The sequence below is a fragment of the Typopeltis vanoorti genome, chromosome 20 (genome assembly GCF_054136105.1).
Source record: "Typopeltis vanoorti isolate ZY-2024b chromosome 20, IOZ_Tvanoo_1.0, whole genome shotgun sequence".
NCBI lineage: Eukaryota > Metazoa > Arthropoda > Arachnida > Uropygi > Thelyphonidae > Typopeltis > Typopeltis vanoorti.
In genome coordinates this window covers 21,586,268-21,606,693 of record NC_143568.1, presented here as the reverse complement: position 1 = coordinate 21,606,693, position 20,426 = coordinate 21,586,268, and the positions used below count along the sequence as shown (strand labels likewise).

General features: G+C 36.5%; 1 protein-coding gene across 3 annotated transcripts in view; it reads right to left on the bottom strand.

The window, feature by feature from the left end:
- Window positions 1–20,426, bottom strand: part of LOC150095276 (MFS-type transporter SLC18B1-like) — a 545,110-nt gene that overhangs the window by 335,254 nt on the left and 189,430 nt on the right. For all 3 annotated transcript variants that reach the window (XM_090410476.1, XM_090410480.1, XM_090410477.1), the window contains exon 5: window positions 7,127–7,274. In XM_090410476.1, coding sequence (XP_090266602.1) covers window positions 7,127–7,274 — 148 coding nt within the window. The remainder of the gene's footprint in view (window positions 1–7,126; window positions 7,275–20,426) is intronic.

Below are 20,426 nucleotides of genomic sequence, written 5' to 3'. Positions count from 1 at the left end.
GGGAATCTGCAATTTTTGTATAATGCAAGAAGCATTCGAAATAAGAGGGAAGAATTTTTGGTATTAGTCAGTGCAATCTCACAAAACGTTGTAGGCATTAGTGAAACTTGGCTGTCAGCAGAAGATGTGGTTACTGGAATTGAATGTGATGGGCACAGTATTCTCAGGGAGGATAGAGAAGATAGAATGGGGGGTTGGGGGGGGGGGAAGTACTGTTAATGATAGCTGATGAGTTGCAGCCAAAGAAAGTAGTATATCAAGAGGATAGACATGTTAATGATAGTTCATTTGAGGCGGTCTGGTCTGAAATAGTAACCAATGGAACCAAATATACAGTTGGTTAGTGAAATAGGCCAGAGGTTACAGGGAGTGATATTGAATTCATGCATCAGCAAATTAGTGCAATGAGTGCAGGGTTAGTGATTATTATGGGGGGATTTTAATTATGGTGATATCAACTGGAAGAAGGAAATATCGCATAGCAAAAAGGAAATGGAATTCGTACACCTTCTAAGAGATAATTACTTGAAACAGGTGTGAGAGAGTTGGAACTGGTCATTGATTCAGAGGACATATGCATATGTAAGGTGTCCTCGTTACATCCAATTGGTGAGAGCAATCATGTAGTATTGACTTGGGAGGTTGCAAAATTTGTGGATTTCTCTCTTAAGAAGGGGTATATACGGAACTACAGGTTAGGAAATTATAACAAGCTTTGGAGTGAGCTTACAGCTGTCCTGTGGCAGAACATATTGCAGGGGAAAGATGTTAGCAGTGCATGGGATAAAATCATCAGGTATTTGAGGAAGGCAATATCAGAATGTATTCCCATGGTCAGGAAGATAAACAAGGTAGACGTTACATGGATGAGTAGTAGTAGTATCAAGCTTGATCTGCAAAAAAAGAAAATGTTATGGAGAATTTACAAGGAGAAAGGCGATCAGTACACCCATGAGCAGTACAAGGCTCAAGCTAGGAAGGTTACCAGCATAGTAAGAAAAGCTAAATCAGATTATGAGAAGATCTTAGCCAAGGAGATCAACGGTAATCCCAAAAAGTTCTTCCACATAGTGGAAGAACTCTTTGGGATTACCCATTGGGATTACTCTTTAGGATTATCCTCAGGTAAAAAAGAATGACTTTGGAAGGATAACCTTAGTGGGTGCTGATTGTATGAGGTGACCAATTCAGATGTAATAGTAGAGTTACTGAGTGATCACTTTTCAAAACTCTATCACCTAAGTGAGGATATCTCTGTACCTGTAGCAATAACTAATGTGAGAATTGAAGTTAATAAATCAGAGGTACTTAGTATATTGCAGAATTTAAATGCAAACACTGCTGCAGGTTTAAATGGAATATCAGCTCAGATGTTTCATGAATGTGCAAAGGAATTGTCAAAGTCTCTTACTTGGTTATTTAACTTACGTTTGAATTCTGGCATGGTCCCTAGGGAGTGGAAGGATGGCAAAGTAGTTCCTTTGCATAAATGTGGCCTCAAGACTGCAGTAATTAATTACAGCCCAATCACCATCTCGGGAGTGGTGGTAAAAGTATTGGAAAAGTTGGTTAAAGACAGAATTCATGAATGGGTGGATCAGAATATGATACTCTATAGGGCCAACATGGTTTTGTTAAAGGTCAATCCTGCCTTAGCAATGTATTAACTTTTTATGACAGAATGACATCTTAGTTGGACAAAGTAAATGGCAACACAGTGGTACTTCTGGATTTTGCTAAGGCTTTTGACAGGATAACCCATGGAATACTGCTGTGCAAATTGGAGCAGATGTGGTTGGATACTAAACTGGTAATATGGATAAGAGAATGGCTCAGGGAGAGATACCAGAAAGTGGTGCATGGAGGAGCAGAGTCCAGGATGAAGCAAGTGAGCAGTTGTGTGCCTCAGGATTCTGTGCTTGGGCCATTATTGTTTAATTTTTACATAAATGATATAGAAAATGGCTTAAAGGGAGATATTCAGTTGTTTTCTGATGATGCAAAGTCGGGTAGTACAATAAAAAAATCAAGCTGATATTGAGAGTTTGCAGGATGATTTAAATAATCTGGCAAAATGGACAAAATGTAATAGATGTCAGTTCAATGTGGAAAAGTGTAGGGTTATGCATTTTGGGATTAAAAGATTACCAACTGTGTACTACGTTGTTGAAACGGCACTCCAAGAGTTCGATGAGGCTAGGAACTTGTGTTGGTAGATATGGAGATGAAGTTCAGAGGACACATTGCTAAGGTGTCCAAGATTGCACATAGGATTACTTGGTTATTGAGGAATACACTAACATCCAGAGATAGAGAGGTATTATTCCTCTTTATAAGGCGTTCATACTTCCACATTTGGATTACTGTGCTAAGTCTGGTCACCTGGATTCCTTGGAGATTAGGCGAATCTGGCGAGGGTTCAGAGGAGAATGACTAAGTTGGTGAGTGATGTAAAAAATGCTCCCTACATTGATAGATTGAGAGATTGGTTGACAGGCAGAGAAGAGTGGATATGACAGAAACATTTCAATTACTAAACGGTTTTTATAAGATTGATGCAGGGGAAATATTTCAGCTGTGTAATAGTGATGGAAGAACAAGAGGTCATCCCTGGAAATTAAGGAAAAGTGTGATTAACAAGGGTGTGAGAACGAAGTTTTTTGCCTGGAGGGTGGGTGAATGAGTGGAATGCATTGCCTGACTCAGTTGTGAGTTCTTTGTCTGTAAATGAATTCAAGAAAAGATATGATAGATATTGTTTTGATATTTTGGGTCTCCCATGATGAGTCTACTGACTCCATGGAGATACCCGTAATAATAATAATAATAAAATTGAATAACTGTTGCAATAAATTTGGCATGAAAATCAGAAATAACAAGACAAAGACGATGACAATAGGCAGAATCACTGAAAATATCTACTGCATCATGGAGAACCTATAGAACAAGTAAAACATAAACAGCTACTTAGGCACAATTTTTAGTGAAGATAGTAAATTAAATATGGAAATAGACAACAGAATCAACAAAGCTAGTATGGTATGAAGTCAGCTGAATAAATTTAGATGGAATAAGAGAGAAATTAGCCAAAAGACTAAATTAGTTGTATACAAGATAGTGCTCAAACCAATTTTAACTTATTATTATTATTAAGCCTCATCAAGGGAGGGCACCTACTCTACAACTCTCCATCTCCACTACTAAATCCACCAACTACAGTGAGAGGCACCATCTACCCAAATGCCATCTAATGCCCACCACTTGTGTTTTCTCAGACAATCACAACCATCCATGCCCATGGCAGGATTCAAACCTGCAGCTTTTTTGGCTGGAGAGCAGATACACTAACCACTTGGCCAACCAGGCCGGTGGCCATGGCAACTTATGGATCCGAGAGCTGGGTTAGAAATAAAACACTTAACCAAAGACTGGAGACCACAGATATGAGAGTCCTGAGAAAGATTAGGGGTATAAACAGATGTTATCAATGGCAATATCATATTAAAAACGAGAATATTAGGAAAGAACTTGACATTGTCAGCATCCAGGAATGCTTTAGCAGAGCTAATCTGAGGTGGTATGGTCACTTAAACAGAATGGGAGAGGAAAGATTAGCAAAACAACTGTTCTCTGCCTGGTTGGCAGAAAAAAGACACAGAGGAAGACCAAGATATAGGTGGATTGATACAGTAAAAAGTGCCTTGCAAGATAGAAATACAGTAGTCCCCACTTATCAATGGGGGATATGTTCCAAGATACACTGTGGATAATACTGAACTTTATATATAAATAAATAGAATGGGAGAGGAAAGATTAGCAAAACAAGTGTTCTCTGTCAGGTTGGCGAGGAAAAGACCCACAGGAAGACCATAGGTGTATTGATACAGTAGAAAGTGCCTTACAAGATAGAAATACAGTAGTCCCCACTTATCAATGGGGATATGTTCCAAGACACTCTGTGGATAGTATTGAACCTTATATATACTATGTTTTTCCTATACATACAAACCTAAGATAAGGTTTAATTTATAAATTAGGCACAGTAAGAGATTAACAATAATAATAATAAAATAGAACAATCATAACAACATACTGTAATAAAAGTTATCCGAATGTGAATGGAATCTTAGGAACCTCAGCATACGTTTTGTTTTTATTATTATTTATTTATTATTTTATGAAGTTGAGGACTTTCACCTTTTTCACTTAAAAGGAAGCACTTTATGGCTTCTCTTTGGCATATCCGAATTGCTAGCATCACTACACTTTGGGGCCGTTATTAAGCAAAATAAGGGTTACTTGAACACAAGCATTGCAATACTGCGACAGTCGATCTGATAATCAAGTACCACTCAGAACAGATGTGCAATTTAAAACTTATGAATTGTCTATTACTAAAAGAAAGAGCCATACGACTTCATTTCGGCAATGTAAAATTATATAGGCAAAGTCGATATTAATTCCAATATTATTTCAAGGTCAAATGTTTGCAGAAACTATGAAAGTTTTGTAAGTTGACCGGAGAGCTTACAAGAATACAATCCTTGGCATCCCCAAGTTGCCTTAGCTTACATTACTTAAGTAGTTAGGGCAACTCAGGGATGCCGAGGACTGTATTCTTGTAAGCTCTCAGGCCAACTTACGAAACATTTATAGTTTGTACAAACATTCGGCTTTGAAATAATGTTGGATCTAATACACATATTGATCTAATATAGATCTAGATGCTTCATTTCACTTCTCTTTTTCATCAAATCTTGCTTAAGATCTTCCACTATGTTCCTTTGGTTATCATTACTAACACTTCCACCGATTTCTGTTTACTACTGACGACACTAGCCCCCAGTTCAAAATGTTCTAACCTATCATTACACATCTCCCATACATAAGCACTTTCCTTCTTTTTATTCATACTAACAGTTCACAAATCTTTCACATTTTAGTGCATACATAAAACACTTCTTGCAATGCATCTACTGAGAAACATCCAGGTCAAAACTTAAAAATATTTCATCCTCACCATGAACAAACATCAATAAAAAAAGTTTCGTATCAATAGCAATTAAAAGCACAAACGAATATCGGCATTAGATCGCAGTGCATTTGTTTCGTGTAACGATAATTGGAAAAATATAATTCTTTTCATATTTTCAACAGTGACACTCGTCATAAATCAACCTTGTATCTATAATAAATAAATAAATATGTTATTTTAACAAAATAAAATAAGGCTGACAAAAAATAGTTCACCACGCACACGCATCAATAGTAAATGTTTCATATCTGACAGAAATAACGTGCGTAAGCATACAAAAGACACACTGCTGTTTGGGAAGTGTGGGAATGATGTAACGTGCAATGACAAGCGCAAACGAATATCGGCGTTAGATCGCAGTGCATTTGTTTCGTGTAATGATAATTGAAATAATATATATTTCTTTTCATATTTTTAACAAAATATCTATAATAAATAAATAATTATATGTTATTTTAACAAAATAAAATAAGACTGACAAAAAATAGTTCGCCACGCACACGCATCAATAGTAAATGTTTCATATCTCACAGAAATAATGCGCATAAGCATACTAAAGATACACTGCCATTTGGGAAGTGTGGGAATGACGTAACGTGCAATGTCAAGCGCAAACGAATATCGGCGTAAGATCGCAATGCATTTGTTTCATAATCTAAAGCGTTAATTGAACAATTCCAATTATCGACTATTTAATCAATGCGAAAACATAAGCTGTAACCTTTAACATGTTGTATTGCATTTATATAATGTTGTAAGCAGAGCTGGTGGAAGCGGGCATTCAGAGCATGCGGGCACCGCTACGAAGGGGGCGCCACCACCGGGGAGACACCCCCTTTGTGCCTGCACACACATGCCCGGATCGTTACAGGGGCGCTTAGATAGAAATTCCATGTGGGCACCAAAGACCCTAGCGCCACTTCTGGTTGTAAGCAATGTTATTATTTATAAACACAAAAAAAATCTAAATTTTTAATTTTTTCCTTGGGGGTGCTGCAGTGTCTTACTGCTTATGTACGGGCTGCCACTGCTTCATGCTGAAGCTTTCCATGCTGCAGAGGTACACTTACTAATGCTATTTTCAGAAAGCAGAATGTAATAGGAACACAATTAAGTAGCAAGAACACAAATTAACAAAATTCCAATAACAAACACTGCAGAGGAAGACTTATCCAGCATGACAAAAACAAAGCACAATTATATGAAAAAAAATCGCACTGTATACACTTTACAATTTGCTATCTACTTTATTTTAATTTCATTATTATATAACACTCCTGATTATATTATATGATATATTAATGCAGCAAATTTAATGCAAGAAAATGTAAGGTCTTGAGGTTTGGGAAACATCGATGGGATGCTGCATACTCTATGGGAGGAGTTATACTGGAGGAAGTAGGGGAGACAAGAGATCTGGGGTTGATGATTGATAGAAACCTGAAATTTAGGGGGACACTGACCTGCAGAGATAAAAGGGTTATCATCCAGTTGTATAAGACTCTGATCAGACCACACTTAGACTATTGTTCTCAGATTTGGTCCCCAGGATTTGAAGGGGATAAATTAACTGTGGAAAGGGTACAAAGGCAGATAACAAAGATGATTTCAGGACTCTACCATGGTAGTTATGAGGATTGGCTGAGGGAATGTGGACTGCAGAGTTTAGTGGATAGAAGGAGAGGTGATATGATTGAGACTTTTAAACTGTTGAGAGGTGGTTACAGGGTTGACACTGGGGAGTTCTTTCGCTTGGTTGAACAGTGGAAAGAAGTGATGACAAGAGGCTATCCCTGGAAGTTACGAAAGGAAACTGTTTGCAAGAGGGTGAGGAGTGATTTCTTTGCATGGAGGGTGGTTGAACCATGGAAAGCATTGCCTGATGGAGTGGTGAGAGTGAGAACGGTTAATGAGTTTAAGGAGTAATATGACAGACTTTGTATTTCTCAAGGGGGGGGCCTCCCCCTCAATGAGTCTTGATAGACTTTGTGTTTCTTAGGAAGGACCTCTCACGATGAGTCTTTTGACTCCATGGAGGCCTGAATAATAATAATAAATATTAATAATAATATTTTTATAAATTATACTTACAAAAGCTGAGCTAGCCTTGGTTTCAAAGAGCATCTGCACTATAGTATAGAGGCTCAGACTAAAAGCTGAAGTACCAACAGCAGCCGTTATACGTAATAGAATTGCAATTATGAAAAATGACCATTTTCTGTGAATAAACTCCAGCATCCTTAAAATATTACAATTAAGAGGTTTGTAAATTCACTAGGATATTACACAATTGAATCATTAAATAATTCTAACATAAGCGTTAAGTTATTAGGATGTAATCATCAAAATCTTTCATCTGACTTTTGAAAATGATACAGTATGAAGTCTTTGTTTCCCCCCCCCCCCCTTGTTCGGGAACATTTTGGAAATAGACATTTTTAGTAGTTATTCCAAAAAAATGTAAATAAAAAGTCCCCCCCCCCATTTTTTTTTTTAAGTTATCTCCTGAAAACTCAGGAGATAACTTAAAAAAATTGTTAAGTCAAAATTTACTGGCAATATTTGGAAGTTATCTTCAAAATATTGCCAGTAAATATTGATAAACAGATTAGTATTTTTGCCCACACCTCTACAAAATGGCAGTTTTTATAACAAAAGTATGTATCGGTATATATTTGTCTCATCTTCAGGATTTAGATTAGACTCCTGCTGTGCAATTTAATCGCTACACTCTTTAATTTCTTCAAACCATGCAGCCACATTGCTTGTAGTGAGACAATATTTGCTGCTTGGTGTGAGACCACTACCCTACCCTGTTTACTAGCAGCATGAAATGGCTTGGGGAAAAATGTACAAATTTGGGTCTCTAGTGCAGTTGGACTGGATTATGACGTAAGTATTAACTAGTTCATTTTCATAGAACTACAGCAATCCCTCGATTAATACGCGTAATGCGTTCTTCAAAACAGGCACATTAATCAAAAACGCACTAATCGAATATAATAACCTATGAGAAAATGTATAATTCGTTCCTCAAATTTCTTTTTTGACCCTTAATTTTTTTTATAAAAGAATTAGAGTATGTCTCAGGGCCTAGTTAAAGGAAAACCATGAGGCTGAAAAACAATAAAACATATTCAGAATATAAATTTATTATTCTACTTCTTAACAAAGAATTTAGCTAACATAGTTTGGTGAGCATTCTGTTTCTTTTTTTTTTTTATATATATATTTTTTTTTTTATTTCTGTTTAATTTTTTTATAAAAGAATTAGAGTATGTCTCAGGGCCTAGTTAAAGGAAAACCATGAGGCTGAAAGACAATAAAACATATTCAGAATATAAATTTATTATTCTACTTCTTAACAAAGAATTTAGCTAACATAGTTTGGTGAGCATTCTGTTTCTTTTTTTCATACAACTGATGGTATTGCCCTATTGCCTCTTCTGCAAATTTTACTGGTTCTTTCTTCACCAGGGTCAGCCTCTAAGCATTGCTGCTTAAGAACTTCGGTTGCACGAAAAATATTTTTAAATTGTTTCTGAATCTCTTTGGGCTAGTAAGTGATTTAAATTTTCTTCATATTCTTCAGGATCTTTCCGCTTTGCATCTAAATTTATCAGGTCGGAATCACTCAATTTCTCAGAATGAGATTTAATTAATTAGATTCATTTGAAAAGCCTCTAAAATCATTTGCACAATGTGAAAGAATGTGATTCCAAATGCTTCACATATTGGTAGCAGTAATTTCATTCAACTTTGTGACTTTATAACCAGGATTAACCTGAGATTTTTCTGATTTGGCAGAAACGTCTTGGAAGGCATTTGCTTCCAAAAAAGGCCAATTTCATCGACATTAAATATTTGTTGATCCCAATAGTCCCCTTCTTCCACAATTTTCTTCAAAATCTCTGGATAATTTGTGGTCACCTTTACTGCATTTGCAGCATTAGAACTTTATGTAGGCTATTTCTCTTTGTGGAACATTCAAACCACCCAGCACTAGCTTGGAATTCTTCTTCTTCCTTTCCATCATTGACTGCCCTTTCTTTTAAGATTGCAAAAAGACTTAATGCTTTTGATTTAATATGGACAGTACTTAGCGGGATCCGTTTTTGGTTACAGTCTTCAATCCATATAGAAGTCTGTCTAATTCAATCATTATAATACTTTGATTTTGACTGCATGCATGATAAACTTGAAGCAGCCTTACCTTTCTCTTTGTATTCAGCAGATTGCTTAAAATGGCTCTTATAGTTGATTCACCCATTTTTGTGTTCTTTTCCTATCTTTGGTCTGACTTGGCTTGTTCATTTTTCTTTATTATTTCAAATTTTTCTTCCAATCAGATTACTTTTCGAATCATTTTCACATTTCCATTTCTTTGCTCACTAATTCTTTTTTACTCATGATGAAAGATTGGGAAAATACTTTAAAATAAAAAAGTAAGGAAAATAATTGCAAAGAAGGCACGAGATATGATCATCAAAATACTATATAATTAGCAGATGACATAAATTTTGAAGATAGTGTACATGGAAATAGTGTCGTATGCCATTAAAAAATATCTTGGTAAAATGTTTTAAATAGTTAGCTATAAAAATGTATACACAGAAATTTTTAAAATCTGTAACATTTATTTTTAAGATGTATATAGATGCACTAATTGAATTTCAGAGGCGCACTAATCGGAGGTGCATTAATCAAGGGATTGCTGTACCAAAGTGCAGGCAACAAAGAACTGCCCTGAATGTGGGAAGTTTTCAGTATTGAGACTGCATTATAATATAAAGATTTTATTAAATTCTTGATGTAAGGCAGCATAATTGCATTCTTTAAAACTTGTTTAATTAAGGGAGTTGCAGTTGATGTATTAAAAAAGTGTGAGGTTCTGTTTTATGTAGTGCAGTTCTTCATTCCTTTTAATTGACGTGCTTGATATATTGTATGCCCTGTCTTGTAAAGTTTTAATTTGACTATCTTTTGCAATTGATGGTGGTGTGAAGCAGCATTTAAAAATCTTCCTGTTGTGGTAGGTTTTCTGTATATGGAAAAGGATTACCTTTTTTTCCTCTTTGTTTACTTCGACAAAGATATCAAGAAACATAATTTTTTTTGGTGAAAAAAAAAAAAAAAAAATTGATATCCTTGTTGAAGTAAACAAAGAGAAAAAAAAAGATTATCCTTTTCCATATACAGAAAACCTATCACAACAGGAAGATTTTTAAATGCTGCTTCACACCACCATCAATTGCAAAAGATAGTCAAATTAAAACTTTACAAGACAGGGCATACAATATATTTTTAAATGCCTCTTCACACCACGTGCATTGCAAAAGATAGGAATAATTAAAACTTTATGAGACAGGGCATACAATATATCAAGCACATCAATTAAAAGAAATGAAGAATTGCACTACCTGAAACAGAAGAACCTCACATTTAATGGTTTTGAACACAAGATGATCAGAAAATAATTTTTAATACATCTCCTGCAACTCTCTTAACTTAAACAAGATTTCAAGAATGCAATTATGCTACCTTACATCAAGAATGTCACAGACAAAGTGGCTGCATTGCTCCGTGAATACAATATAAAAGGGTCTTTACAAAAAAAATCAAGATTTTTACATCCACCAAAACCTCCATATTACCCCATGAAAAAACCAGGTGACTATGGGATTTATTACTTTTGTGGCATTTATAACATAGATCAGACAGGAAGGTTGGGAGAGATCCGAATGTCTGAACATGCAAAAGACAGTAAAAAAAAAGAAGAGCATAAATCAGGCATGGCATTCCACACAACCACTGCTAGCAATCAAGTGCGCTGGCAACAAAAAATGTCATATATTGATCATGATAATTGTTTTAAAAAAATTTAAAGAAGCCTCGCAAATGCTTAGGATCCCAAAACAATGCAATAAAAATCAAGGCTTAATTTTGCATTGAATATGGTCTATTTTCATCAAAAATTAATTACCACAGACACAGGAGATAACACGTGTAATGCCACAGAACATGATAGCAACAACTAGAAATGTTCCAACAAGCATAGTAACAAATTTACCATTTGTATTCTGGTTAATCAATTATTTAACAGTTGTGAAGTTATCAAAAACATCTAATATGTGTAATTAATTCTTAATAGGCTTTTGTGTAAAACTTTTATGTACCACTACTACTGATGATGTAAGTCTTATGACGTACAAAACTTGTCAGGTTTTAATTGCTTATTTTTATTAAAATCTTTATTTATATTATAATGTGGTCTCGATACTGAAAACTTTCCACAGAACTAAACCACAGAAATATTTGCAACTGTCTCGAATGTCAAAAGTATTCCAACAGCATAACACCAAGACATTTAACAAATGAAATGATAAACTCTGGTATATAACATTCTTCTGACATTGTGATTAATCATCACAGTGCACACTTTTAATCATCTTATTATAGCTTTCTAATGGTCTAATGTGAAGCTACTGAAAAAGCATAAGGCTTGCTTTTTGTGATGAGGATGAGCATTGTTTGGGATGAGGTTTAGCTTGTATACAGCAGCCATTCACTGAAGTTACAGATTTCAGTACATAATGGCTCTGGCAGAAACTTTTATTGCTGTAGATGCAATGAATGCCTGGTCGAGAGTATCATTGATGCAAAATCAGAGGAATTCACACCTGTTTTCAGCATACACATATCTTTTTCCATTAGTTTATGTGGTCTGCTTGATTGTTCTGTAAATTCTCTAATTGTGCTGTATTTGCATAAAAACTAACTGATAAGTAATAATGCAGCCTATGACAACACATTATGGAAGCTGACTGACTGAACACCACCTCATGTCCAAGATGTGCAAAAAAAAGTCATTTAGCATTAATTCCTTGTCTTCACATGCCTCGCCTGTTATAAAAATTAGAACAATATGGGGATGGTTGTGATACTGGTTAAGTGAATAAGAGGGTGGCTGCTGGACAGATATCAAAAGGTGGAATATGGAGGAGCAGAATCGAGGTGAAAACAGGTGACTAGTGGTGTGCTGCAAGGTTTAGTGCTGAGACCATTGCTGTTTAATTTGTACATGAATGATACAGGAAATAACCTGAAAGGAAATATTCAGTTGTTTGCTGATGATGCAAAATTAATAGCGTAATAGTTAATCAAGGTGATGTGAAAATATATTACAAGCTGTGTATTACATTGATGGCACTGTACTCCAGGAAACAAATGAAGCTAGAAATTTAGGGATGGCGGTAGACAGAGAGTTAAAGTTTAGAGGACATATTGCTAAGGTTACTTGGCTATTGAAGAACACATTAACATGTAAGATAAGGAAGTTGTTATTGCTCTTTATAAGGCCTTGATATGTCCACATTTGGATTACTGTGCTTTAGGATTTAGAGGTGAGTGACCAAGATGTTGAGTGGCCTTTGGAATGTTTCCTATGAGGATAGATTGAAGGTGTGTGGATGGTAGAAGTTGGTTAGTTGATAGGAGCAAAAGAGGGGGATATGATAGAAGCATTTAAGTTGCTCAAAAGTTTTATAGGTTTGATGCAGTGGAATTGTTTCAGCACTTGGCTAGAAGGACCAGAACAAAGGGTCATCCCTGGAAGTTGAATAAAAGTGTGGTTAGTAGGGGGCATGAGGATTAGGTTTTTTGCTTGGAGAGTTGTGACTAGTGGAATGGATTGCCAGAGTCAGCTGTGAGTGTTTTGTCTATTAATGGGTTCAAGGAGAGGTATGATAGATTGTATTTCATAATTATTATTATTTGACACCTCCAGGGAGTCCAAAGACTTATCGAGGTGTGTGCCAACAGCATCGAATGATTGAACCCCTTCCAACTACTAACAATGCTCAAACTTGCTTAACATTTTGCGCGAGCCATTAGTATGAGGTGCCCATATTTTGTTCATCGTATTATTATTATTATAAGATTGTCTCTACAGTCTTTTGTGGGAGAACACACTACTCAAACTCGTCGTCGTCATCCGAGCAATTCAGGTATAGGCTTTTTATGTCCTGTTTCCGCTCTGCAGATGAAATTGATCTTTCCACCTTAATCTTGGACGTTTTGGTCTCTTCTTTCTGTAGGTTTATATCATTACTCAATCTCATTCACTAACAAAACATGCATAACCCAATTTATTCACCACTCTCCAAGCAAAAATTCACCAGCAGTCACCCCCCCCCCCCTTTCAACAATATGAGATTATAAAACCCCTATATACAGAGGCGTAGCTTTGGGAGGGCAGCGGTCCACCCCGGGCAGCACTTTGAATCTTTTTGAACTTTTGCAGTTAATTCTAAAATACAGTCTCCAGAACTTAGTTCCAAATATTGTAATAGTACTGTGAATTTTCCTCACAACTGCTGTAAGTGTTGCTAGTTGTGAGAGGAGTTTTTCTAAATAAAACTGATTATGAATTACCTACATTACTATGAAATAGACTTTCCCCAATATCATTGACGATTTTGCTAACAGAAAAGCAAGAAAAATAATATTTTAGAATGTTGAAATTAAAGTTTTACTTCAAAAATAAACGTGTTTTAATTTATTTCCCTATACGTCGTTTTGACTTTTTGTAGTATTTTTGGCGTGTATTGAGAGAGGGGGCAAATGCTCTGGCTACACCACTGCCTATATAACAGGACAAAATCAATCAGCTCTGACAACAGTGCCCTAACTATTGAACTTGACCACATTCTCAACACTTTCTCAATCAATGGCTACAATCCCCACAAAATCCAAAAAACTATTAAACCCAATATCCACAACTCTCCACCCCTCCCCTTACCCCTTCAGCACAGAGAAAACACAATGTATCGCCATTTCCTACATCCAGGGCACATCTGAAAAATTAAGAAAAATCATAACAAAATACAACTTGACAACCACTTACAGACCATATAAAAACTGGCATCCCATATCTGCTGCACTAAAGACAGCCACATTCCCTAGACCTGCCAGGTGACTACCAGGCCTATTGTCATACTACAGCCAAACAGGCAACAGGACAGTCAATATCAGAATTTCTGAACACAGGGATTACATCTAGTTCCAACATTACATCACTCTGAACTTGATGACCATGATATAAGATACACTGGAAGAAGGCACCACAGCAAATACAAATATGAGAAGCTATTCATGGAATCTGCCTCAGCCCTGAGAAACCTTCCAAATCTCAACAAATTTGTGTGAACAAAACTGCCCCAAATTTGGGAAACACTTATCCTCAGATCTTCAGCCCAACAGCCAAGACCATCCAATTTAGTCCACTCACTAGGGGTGCCATTTAGCACTCTAGGCCTGACTTTGTAGCCTTTCTTCAGCTTCATTTACCCAGTGTTAGTGCCTATATGCACACAAATGTTCTGTGATCCCAGATGATGGCAATGAAATATTGCTGAAATTTGGTATACATTGTAATTTCATGAAAAATAATAGTTATGAATAGCCAACGTACAATAAGCCTTTCTACCAGATTAATATGGTATTGGTGTTCACCAATTATAAGTGGGTAAATTAGAAATTCTTTGATAGAAAAAAAAATAATGTAGACATCACTATCTCATTCTATCACAAATATGATAGAATGAGACTCTGTGTTACATTACGGAAATTTTGAATGGAGGATTGTAAAAATGCAAAACTGCTAAGGCCATTGGATGCAACTTCTGCTCATCTGCAATTCCACCCTGTTTTCATCCTGATGGCATCAATATTACTTTCCTCAAAGATAAAGCTTACCCAAAAATCCTGCACAGATGATTACAGGAGATCAACTCCTTACATCGGAATCCAAGCACTGTATGCCATCTGTAGTGTTCGACAAAAAGACAGAAAATTACTAAATAACTTGGACACTACAAAAATCTTCTAGTCCTGATGACATCTCTCCAATTGTTCTCAAACACTGTGCTCCAGAGCTAATACCTGTCATTATCTCTACAGACCAGGAGGGACACCACTAGTGACTCTCCTGTTCTGGGATATTGCTCTCCCATACACAACTTGCTGATATCTATCAGACAGCCAATCTCCAATCCAATGCACTAGCCTAATGTCCAATCTCATCTGCTCTAGTTTGACTATCAACTTATCAAAAGTCTTTGCAAAGTCTAAATATACAACTATAAATTAAAGATGCCAAGAAATTATATTCTTGGTTTAATCCTTTATGCAAGTGTAAGCAAACAAAGTTTGTACTTGAAATATTTTCAGGACAGGGCAACTCATATATAGAAGCTAATGACTTTACACCACTTGCCTTAGTATCCCATAATGCAAAGTACATATCCTGGCTTTCACTGATGAGACCTCAATACAGGTCAAAAACAATCTGGGTAGTGACTCTTTCTATAATGCATAGCATTATACACGTCTATGTAGCTCAGTGGATGTGGCATTTGCATACCATGGTGCTTGACTGCAGGAAGGAAGACTTCTTGTTTTCGAATCTAGTCGGTGACTAGAAGAAAAATTTCAAAGCCTTTTTTCAACTGGTTCCCAAGTTAGTCAATCTCTGGCACGAGCAAGTGGTTTTTTCTATTGGAAATTCGGGTTTTTTGTCCTGTAAACTCAAGAAAATCGACCATAGAACCCACATTATTTCAGACATTAAATACGAGTGTTAGGATTAGAGATCACAAGATGGCGGCACTTGTTGAGATGTCTCTCTTCACTGCGTGCTGCTATTTGTGATAGCCTTGGGTCAGCTATCTCTGATTCTGTACCAGTGGAGATTGAACTGCCCACTCAGTCTCCAAAAGTTAGATAGGGTTAAAAAGGCCTCACCTATTCCCTATATATGGGAATAAAAAGGCATTAGCTGATTTTTTTTTTTTTTTGATTGTATACATGTCCATAAGGATATGTGCTTTGCATTATGAGATACCAAAGCAAGTGATGTGAAGTCGTTAGGTTCTATATAGGAGTTACCCTGTGCTGAGAATACTTCAGATGCAAACTCTGCTTATACTTGGATAAAGCATTAAACCAAGAATATAATTTCTTGGCATCTTTAATTTATAGTATAACCAAGTGGGAAAAACTTCCAACAATAATGTATCCATCACCTACATCCAATGTTGCTTTCAGTTTATTGTAATAAGTAAGTAGATTACTAAAACATCACCTCCCCTTTAGCAAATCCGTGCTGTTCATCAAATATAATACCATTGCTGTCAACACACTTCTGGATCCTGATTCTCACCAGCCTTTCCAACACTAACCACCTGACACACAGATTGGCCTATAATTTGATGCTTGAATTCTATGAATAAAGAGGTTAAGCATGCAATACAGAAAAAAAAGGCATTGTGGAGACAGCATAAGAGAAGTGGAAGTAACCAATTTCATGAGGTCTACAAAGACCAGGCAAGGAGGGTGACTTGGTTGGTGAGAGTAGCTAAAGAGAGGTATGAACAGCAGTTAGCTAATGAAGCCAAAAAGAATCCTAGGGAGTTCTTTCGATATGTAGCCAGCAAAAGAAAGAACGATTATGGAAGGATGACATTGATTGGAGGAAATGGTATAAAGACAGCTGTTGCAGAATGTGTTGTGGAGATACTTAATGAGCAATTCATAAAGATCTTTCAATCTTGTGAATGTGACTTCATGGAGAGATTAAGAGCAGTTGATGATGGGGAGGAGAGACTGACTGTAAGTGAGCAAGAGGTGTTTGGGGAGTTGAGTAAACTAGATGTACATAAGGCTGTGGGACTTGATAATATATCACCACGTATTCTGAAGGAGTGTGCTAGAGAGTTGACACCTGCCTTGACATATTTTTTTAATACGAGTCTTGCACTTGGTCAAGTTCCTAAAGAGTGGAAGGAGGGCAAGATTGTGCCACTTCATAAAGGAGGTGATCAAACTCAAGCATCAAAACTATAGGCCTATCTGTGTGTCAGGTGTTGTGGTTAAGTTGTTGGAGAAGCTTGTGAGAACTAGGATCCAGAGTTGGGTTGACAACAATGGTATAATCTTTGATGGACAGCATGGATTTGCTAAAGAGTGGTCATGTTTTAGTAATCTACTTACTTATTACAATAAAGTGACTGCTTCCTTGGACAGAGGAGAAGGATACACAGTAATATACTTGGATTTCGCAAAAGCTTTTGATAGAGTACCTCATGATAAGTTGACAGTCAAACTAGATCGGATGGGGTTGGATATTATATTAGTGCATTGGATTGGAGACTGGCTATCTGATAGGTATCAACAAGTTGTGTATGGAGGTGCAATATCCAGGAAAAGGAAAGTCACTAGTGGAGTGCCTCAGGGGTCTGTTTTAGGGCCATTACTATTTAACTTATATATTAATGATATTGGTGAAGATTTGGATGGAGATATTCAGTTGTTTGCAGATGATGCAAAGTTGGGACGAACCATAAAGAGTAGTGAAGATGTTGTGGCCTTGCAAGAAGACTTGAATAAATTGAGTGATTGGGCAAGCAAATGGGGATGTGAGTTCAATGTTGCAAAATGTAAGGTTTTAAAATTTGGAAAACAAAGATGGGATGCAGAATTTATGCTTGGTGAGAATATATTGTTGGAAGTAGAGGAAATAAGAGATCTGGGGGTGATAGTGGATAAGGATCTAAAATTTAGGGGACACATCACCAAAATTGTGAAGACAACACAAAGACTTCTAGGAATGATGCGGAAGACACTGACATGTAGAAGTAGGGAGATACTTGTTCCAATGTATAAGGCTTTGATTAGGCCACACATGGACTATTGTGCCCAGATTTGGTCACCGGGTTTTCAGAAGGATGAAGAGATGTTGGAAAGGGTCCAAAGGCGAATGACTAAGGTAGTTTCCGACCTCTGGAATGTTGAGTATGAGGAAAGATTGAAAAGATGTAATTTGCAGAGTCTCGTGGAGAGAAGGAAGAGGGGAGATATGATAGAGACCTACAAGTTGGTAAGGGGTTGTTATAGGATCAATGGTGGAGAAGTTCTACAGAGAATAGTGGGAGATCAGGGGAGAACCAGAGGTCATCCCTGGAAACTGTATAAGGAGGGTGTGAGTAAGGGAGTGAGAGGCAGGTTTTTTTCGTGCAGAGTTGTGAGTGATTGGAATGCCTTGCCTGAGAGCGTGGTGTCTGCAAGTAGTTTGAATGTGTTTAAGACACGGTATGATGAGATGTGTGTGTAAGATAAAAGGACCTCCTAGATGAGTCTTTGACTCCATGAGGTCTTGTTTTAATAATAATAATAATAATAATTCTGTCACTGCCTTTATGAAGCAGTACAATCTTACCCTCCTTCCACTCTCCTTTGGAACTTGACCCAATGTAAGACTAATATTAACAAATATAGACTAAACAAATATGTCAAGGCAGATTTCAACTCTATGGCAAAATACGTGGTGATATATCATCAAGTCACACAGTCTTATTAACATCAAGTTTGTTTGATTCCCCATATACCTCTTCCTCACTCACAGTCAGCATCATTCACTACTCTCCAAACTCTCCAAGATGTTGCATTCATATGGATGAAAGACCTATATGAATTGTTCATTAAATATCTCAACTACAGTATATATCCTCTGCAGCAGTTGTCCTTATACAATTTTCTCCAATCAATACCATCTTACCATAATCATTCTTTTTTTTTTTTTTTTTTTTGCTGGCCACATTTTTTTGGCTTCATTAACTAACTGCTGCTCATACCAATACTTGATATCCATTAAGCATAATGCTTTTGCTAACCTTACCAAATGAGTCACTCTTCTTGCCTGTTCTTTGTATTTCTCGTGGAATTGATTATTACCACAAGGTATTAGTAATAATAATGTGGTATTAATTTTTACATAAAAAAATACACAACACTTCATAGACAAAATTAGAAATATCACACTCAATGATGAAGATTTATTAGTCAACTCTGACATAACTGCCTTTCTCACTAATGTCCCAATCAATGATACTATTCTTCTCTTACAGAACATATTTCTTTCCCAAAATCACAGCCCTCTTTGCCCATATACTTCGCTCTAGGTATTTCATGTGGCAAAATTATTTTTACATATAAAAAGAAGATACAGCCATGGGTTCATCACCCCCCACACACACACACACACACAATAGCTAATTTTTACATGGAAGACTTTGAGCAATAAGCTCTAAATTCAGAGAGTCTAAAGCTTAAAGTCTGGCTTATATATCTTGATGATATTTTTGCCATTTGGCCCCATGGCCGTGAAATGCTAAATACATTCTTAAGCCACCTGAACAAACAACACAAATGTATCTAATTCGCCAACGAGACCGAAAATGACAACTCTTTTCCTTTTCTAGGCATACTTGTCATATGTCTTCCCTCAGGCTGCCTCTCCTTCAGAGTCTACCAGAAACCTACACAGAGAGCTAATGCATACATAAAAATTCATACCACCATCCAACACAAAAACTAAGCATTATCAGCACCCTCAAACACAGAGCCCTAACAATTTGCTCCAATGAACAGGCTCTGAACAAAGAATCTGAAATTATTAGCAAACATTTGTAAAAAATGGCTACATTAAAAAAATAGTTCACAAGATCCTCCACAAAAATGCCATTAAAAGCAAAAAAGATTCCAAGAATGCCATAACCATACCATAAATTACGGACATAGAAAAAATATAAATTAAGTAAGTGGATATTAGATCCAACATCATTTCAAAGCCGAATAAAACTATAAAAGTTTCATGTGAAAATTGACCAGAGAGCTTGCGGGAATACACCGCCACCATACTATAAGTTGCCCTAGCCGTACCTCTCCGACACTTGAAGTTTCCTTGAAGTGTTGGAGAGGTGTATTTTCCATAAGCAAACTCTCAGTCAGTGCATAAAGCATTTACTAAAATAAAGAGTTTTGCTATCTTAGGTTTCTACCTAGTCTTTGATGAAACCAATGAGTTTGAAACAGCTGTCAGACTAATGAAACCTATCAAAATAGACCAACAGAAGGCAATATACCCATGTGGAGACACCTGTAACCCCCCATCAAGCATGTCTCCTGGTGGCAGATCGGAGAAAGCTCATCATAGTTTACTATGAAGGGTAGGAGGGGAATGAAATACCTCCAGCAGACCAACAGGATAGTGTAAAAATAATCATATTAAAAATTCTGAATATTTTTACGTGTTAATTATGCTTGCTAGTTTTGTTTTCATACACGCAGTGTCTGCACTTGTGATGTGCTCGTTATGAAAATATTATATTAGAAGTAACATGTAAAGAAGTAAAAAAAATTTGATGTACTTACAAAACTGAATATTTGTGTTACTTATAAGAAAGTTTGTTGTGGTTTAAAATTGGTGAATTTTGTGTTTTGTGAAAGACTTTCTCTTAGCGCTAATGGATACAGCGAGTCAGCCATTTTATTG